The sequence below is a fragment of the Eumetopias jubatus genome, unplaced genomic scaffold, assembly GCF_037043125.1.
Source record: "Eumetopias jubatus isolate StellerSeaLion01/CBP00866 unplaced genomic scaffold, mEumJub1_p1.0 scaffold_10, whole genome shotgun sequence".
Lineage (NCBI taxonomy): Eukaryota > Metazoa > Chordata > Mammalia > Carnivora > Otariidae > Eumetopias > Eumetopias jubatus.
This window is the reverse complement of record NW_028274816.1, coordinates 56,438,467-56,444,466: the sequence shown is the minus strand read 5'-3', so window position 1 is coordinate 56,444,466 and position 6,000 is coordinate 56,438,467. Positions and strand designations below refer to the sequence as shown.

Below are 6,000 nucleotides of genomic sequence, written 5' to 3'. Positions count from 1 at the left end.
ATTTGCCAGCATCCAGGGTTCACGGGGTTTCCCTGTGGTTCTCATGTGTGCGGCAGGGTCGGGCTGGGGGTCGGAGGGGACAAGTGAGAACTGCCAAGGACCCGGCAGCAGGAACGGCCCCGGGGGACCGTGTCAGATGGGGGCCCCCACCGACAAGGTCCCCCCCACCCCCCAGTTCTCGAAGCGACTCATGCGGAGGGACAACGCAGGTCTCCCTAGTCTGAGGAAAAGCAGGGCCCGCGAGGACAGACTCGGGAGAGAGCAGCGGAGGGGAGCGGGGGGGGGGAGAAGGGTCCTCTGCCTGGAATCTGAAGTCCCTGCTGGGCCCCCCCTGCCCCCATCTGCCCCGCAGTGCCCCGGATGACACGGGGCAGCAAGCAGGACGGGAGGGCCAGCGTGGGGCGGCGGCAGGCTCCGAGGGCAGAGTCCGTGTAAGGGACTTTATTCACATACTCATACTCCCTCCTTGCCGAGCTGGGCCCAGGCTGCAGGTTCGGGCGGGAGTCCTGGGCCCGGCCCTGATGCTGGGCAGGGATGACAGGCGGGGGCGACAGGTGAGGTGACACACAGGGCTCCCCGGCCCGGCTCACAGGTGCTGCGACACACAGGGCTCCCCGGCCCGGCTCACAGGTGCTGCCTCCGGTGCCGCAGCACCTCCGTGGGCGTGAATAGAAAGTCCTTCTGGCAGGCCTCGCAGTGGTAAGGCCTCTGCAGGCCAGACGCCTTCTGGAGGGGCTCGGGGGTGGCTTCCTCAGCCCCTAGGAGAGAGGAGAAGCAAGGCTGTGGTGGGGGTGGGGGGTGGCTCCACCGTGTGTTCCCACCCCCGCCCAAGGCCCCCGGGGGCTCAGGCTTTCTCCCCGCCTCTGTCTCTCCCTCCTCTGGGAAGCCTTCCTGGATTAACACATGCACACAGGCAAGTCTTTACTCTGTATCTGTCACCCCCTGAGACACCCACTGCTGCCTCCCGGACCAGCCCTGGCGGGTGGTGTGTGGTGCATGCCCGCTGTGGCATCCCCTGGGTGACAATGGGGGTGTGTGGCCGAGACAGAGACAGCTGCCAGAGAAAAGGACAGACACAAAGGAATGAGAAAGAGGGGACGTCCTGGGCCCTCCCAGCCCGGCTCCTGGGACAAAGCCTGATGTGGAGCTCCAACCAGGGCCCAAGGGTTGTCCTCAGTCCCCAGATGTCGAGCGGATGAATGCCCAGACTCGCAGGAAACCACCGCGGGAGGGGCGGGCGGATGCAGGTGCCCTGGCCGCCCCCCACATTCTTACCTGGGAGGCCGTCCTGCGGGGCCTCGGGGCACGTGTTCTCGTGGGCGATGCGCTCCAAGGGGGTCAGGGGCAGGTGCAGGCCACAGTGGGGGCAGGTCCAGAAGGTGCGGAGACAGTCACTGTACAGGTCCATGTCGTTCTGGGGCAGGAAGGCTGCATCAGGACGTGGCCCCATCCCAGAACCCCTCGGGGTTGGGAGGCCCCATGCTGAAACCATGTCCTTGCACTAAGTTGGGACGCGGCTGGTGGGGAGGCCCGGGCTCCCACAGATCCCATCTTCAGGGGCGGGAGGGGGGGGCGATGGGCCAAAGTGGGGTCCATGCTTACCGCGAGGCAGTTGTAGGTGAGGAAGTCAGTGACTGCGTAGCCCCCTTTAGTGGGGTGGGGGGAGAGGGGAGAACTGCCAAAGAGGCCGGGGAGACTGGGGGCAGTGGTGATGGTCTGGGGTCCCACATATAGGTTCTGGACTTCCAGCCCTGTGAGCCGCCGGAGGCGGTAGGGAACCTGGGGAAGGAGGGACAGGAAAGGAGGGACCGACTCAGGGAGACATTGTTGGGGCACCTGGATCCAACTGTGCCTGAAATCAGACCCTGGACGGTTCAGTAAGAGGGCCAACTGCTTAAGTCAATCACAACAGTCTCAGACACTGGCTACCAGAGGCTTGTCTAACACATGCCCTGGTGCCCCTTCTCTGCTCCCTGTCACCTGGGGGACCACAACCAGACCTGCCACCTGGCCAGCTTGCCCATCCTCACCTGGCGTGTTAGTCCAATCCCCCTGCCCTGGCTCCCTGGACCCGCCGCTCCAGGAAATCACTCTGGTGCACACCCTTCTCTGCGCCCCATCCGCACGCAGTAGAAGCAGGAGCAATTGCCAACTCCCCGCTGACGAGGCAGGGAACTGATCTTCCCCCGTGCCCTCCATGAACAGATGGCTACTGACAGCTTCCTTTCCCAGCCTGCACGCCCTTAACTCTTACTGAGGGAAGCTCACACAGCGCATGCAGTGGTGCTCAATAAATGCATGCTGAACTGGTGGGGAGGGGCCCGCAGGGGCTAATGGCTCGGCCTCTGGAGCTGGGCAACCCGGGGTCAAATCCTTGCTCTGCCCCTCCCCCGCTGTGTGACCTTGGGCTTGTCCTTGGCCTGTCCGGTTTGCAGACCGCCACAGGGAGCTGGAGGCCAGGCCTTCTGGACTCGGAATCCCCAGGGCGGGCGGTCCCTCTGGGCCAGGCACACGCACCTCGGACGCTGCGAACTGTAGCAGGTCCCTGCTCAGGTCTGCTGCCTCCTTGCAGTCCACTGGAGCTGCTGTCGCCTCCTGACCCATCTCTGGCCACCGCCGCTGGGCCTGACGGGCCAGCTGCCGGTCCAGGGCGCTTTCCCAGTGGGCCCGGAGCCGCACGGAAGCTGCCAGAAGGCGGACAGCGCACTCACTCTCCGCAAGCTGGAGCTCCAGCCAGCTGTCGGCCACCAGGCGCGAGCAGTCCCCGTTGGTGTCCAGGGACCGGCTGAAGAGCAGGAGGGACTGGAAGAGAGGGGACACGTCGCCGGTGGGTGTGCGGGGCAGGAGGCCAGCTCAGAGAGACCCCCGCCCACCCCTCAGTCCTCCCCCCACTAAACACCTGCGCACACACACACACACACACACACACACCGCCCCCGGTGGGGCCAGGCCCCCTTCCAGCCTCAGCTGCAAACGAGGGTCCCTGCCCCCACAGAACGAACTTGGTAACCGGACAGACAGACCAACCAAGGCTAAAGAGTAAACTGTACTAGGTTCTAAGAAGTCAGTGTCACCCTCCCGCGGCGCCACGCGGCTGCACTAACGCGCACAGATGCTGTCAACACCTCCTCGTTCGGCGTCCCTCCCGTCTGTACACGTCACTACCTACGCTTTGCCCTCAAAATGCACAAACAAGAACTGAACGCTAGTTAACGGACAGACGCTGGCGTGTCTGAGGCTGAGGGCCCTGACTCCAGCCCGTTTACTTTAAAATGCATCGGGAGGGCGCCTGGGTGGCTCAGATGGTTAAGCGTCTGCCTTCGGCTCAGGTCATGATCCCAGGGTCCTGGGATCGAGTCCCGCATCGGGCTCCCTGCTCCTTGGGAGCCTGCTTCTCCCTCTGCTTCTCTCTCCCTCTGTCTCTCTCATGAATAAATGAATAAAATCTTTAAAAAAAAATAAAATGCATCGGGAAATGGAAAAAAGCCCCGGCTATTGTAGCGGACTGATGGGGGCGGACACAGGGACGGATCTGCTCCGCCCACGGTTCTCCTTTTGTGTGTGTGAGAAACGCCCCCTCCGACCCCAAGCGTGCGGCGGAGGCTCTCCGCTGTGAACCTCTGCTTCCTCGCCGAAGTCCTACCCGTCGGCGCCATGTGACCCTGCTCTGCTCCTTTCTAGCACTGCTTGGGGAACCTGGCATTCTCGCCCCTATTTCTTGGTGTTCTTGTCTACTGCCTGCCTCCCCCACGCCTCTGGGAGCCCCAGGGATGCAGGCCGTGTTGGGATTCTGATCACGACCGCATCCCCAGCACCTAGATCAGGAAGCAGCACCCGGTGCCAGGCAGCTGCTCGATCCGTGTTTGAGTGAAGATGAACCGAGCAGGTTCAAGTCAGCATTCCAGGCCTGGGCGGAGAGCACGGCACCGGCAAAATCACCGGAGGCTCAGGGAGCCCGTGGGCTTTCTCCCTTCTCTCTGCATTCCCTGGGGGGGGGGGGGGGGGTTTGAAGCGAGGGGGCCTGGTCACGGGGACCCCCAGCTGATGGGCGGAGGAGCCATGAGGTGTGGCGTGGGGCCCCGGAGCTCCGGCTCGGCCCCCTGCTCACTGTGCGGCTCAGACAAGCAACATGCACCCCTCGCCCCCCTCGCCTCATGGTGGCATGCGGAACTCACGGGGCGGGGCAGCTAATGCCGGCAGGACTCTCCCTTCCTGGCTCCAGACACATACCCCGATCTATCCGCAACCCAAGCGTGTCCTCAGCCTCCACCTGGGGCCAGCCACCACCCTCTCCTCCCTGGATGACTACAGTCGCCTCCTTGCTGGGTTCCTGCTACTGCCCCGCATCAGACCCCGTTCCAGCTCTGCTCAAAACCTCCCAGGGGTGGGGGTTCCAGCCTCTCTGACCTCATCTCTCTGACCCCAGCTCCAGCCACTCGTCCCTTCACCACCTCTGGTCCAGCTGTTCCTTGGGCACGGCGGGCATGTGTGTGCCTCAGGGCCTTTGCACTTGCTGTTCCAAGACACTCTTCTCCCTACGTATCCTGTGGCTCCTTCCCTCCCTTCTTCCTTTGTTCCACTACACCTTCTCAATGAGGCCCACACCCTGATCACTTCATATTACAGCCTGTTCCATACCCTCACCGCCCCCGCAACCCCCTTACCCTATTCTTTTCATTTTCCCCAAATGTTCCTCATCTGCTAACATATCATGCAGCACCTTACTGTCCTTATTACCATCCTCCCCAGCCGGATGTGAGCTCTGGGACAGCAGGAACTGGGTCTGGTCTTGTTCACTGCTGGGCTGTCAGTGCCTGCAACAGTTCCGGGCACACAGCAGGTGCTCAGCAAGTGCTTACTGAATGAAGACACGAATGCAAAGCCAGCAGCCAGCAGGGGGAAGGCAGCTCTTCGGGGCCCACCCCGGCCTCCTGCCCCGGGGACACAGTCATCAAACCTGTGAGTCGGGCTGCACGGGGCTGGGACACACCTGCAGAGCGGGGATGCGGACGCAGTTCACCAGGTAGGGTTTGTTGGTCTCCAGCAGGGAGACGAAGGTGAGGAGCTGGTGCTTGCTGCTCATCTTGTCCTTGTCATCTGAAACAGTCCACAGGGCAGCTCAGGACACCCTGCCACCCGATCTCCTACCCTCAGCAGCCCCCGCGCTGGTCTGTCCCAAGGGCTGCCGGTCCCCCCAGGGCCATTTACACACGTTAAGAAATACTGCTACTTTCGTTAGGTGTGATAGCGTTCTCATAGTGCAAAAAAACCCGTCATTTTTACACTTCTAAATGATATGACGTCTGGGATCTGATCCCAGCAAAAAGGAGAAAAACGTGGGATGACGGAAGACACGGGGTGGCAGGAAGCTGGGTGAGGGTACCAAGGGCTCGTCCCATTCTCTACTTGGACGGGGTCTGGGATTTTTCAAAATGAAAAAATAAAGGGGAAAAACAATGTAACATTGTTTTTCATCAGAGAATGAACTAAGAATCTACCGCAGTTAAAGCAAAGTTTCAAATTCTACCTTTGATGTTTAAAATCGTAAACCTTACCTTTTGGGGTTAATGCTGACATTTTAACAGGGTTACTTTGTTTACAAACAAGGAGAGGAGTTGCGTCCCAGAGCTCACACAGAGCTCAGGTGCCTGTGCCTTGGGGGGGGGGGGCGCCCCGCCCGGGACCCCGCCTGGCCTGCTACGGCCTCAGCCAGCTGGTTCCTCCGGCCAAGTGCCTGGACGCTGCCTTCCGTGCCCCAGCGGCCAGGGGAGCCCCCCGGGCAGGACCAAGCCGGGGTGTTCACAGAGCACACGGGACAGGTCCCCTCTCCTCGCTAAACGCTCCGGCCTGGGGTGTGGCCACAGTGCCCCATCAGCCACCACTGCCACCGCCACAGGGAGGGCGGGGCTCAGTGGGGGAGTGACTCCCTGAGCGGTCTGGCTTTTGGGACCCCAAAGCCCCCACACCTGCCGCTCCCTTGTCAGCAGCCCCAGCAGAGGC

General features: G+C 62.0%; 1 protein-coding gene across 11 annotated transcripts in view; it reads right to left on the bottom strand.

Moving 5' to 3' along the window:
• Positions 1-426: 426 nt before the first annotated feature.
• Positions 427-6,000, bottom strand: part of DHX34 (DExH-box helicase 34) — a 31,712-nt gene continuing 26,138 nt past the window's right edge. For 10 of the 11 annotated variants that reach the window (XM_088027683.1, XM_028087898.2, XM_028087899.2 and 7 more), the window contains 5 exons: positions 4,991-5,097; positions 2,518-2,802; positions 1,603-1,779; positions 1,276-1,414; positions 427-758 (listed from right to left, as the gene is read on the bottom strand). In XM_088027683.1, coding sequence (XP_087883809.1) covers positions 625-758; positions 1,276-1,414; positions 1,603-1,779; positions 2,518-2,802; positions 4,991-5,097 — 842 coding nt within the window. In that variant the 3' untranslated portion in view covers positions 427-624. The remainder of the gene's footprint in view (positions 759-1,275; positions 1,415-1,602; positions 1,780-2,517; positions 2,803-4,990; positions 5,098-6,000) is intronic. The other variant, XM_088027679.1, reaches the window with a different exon arrangement.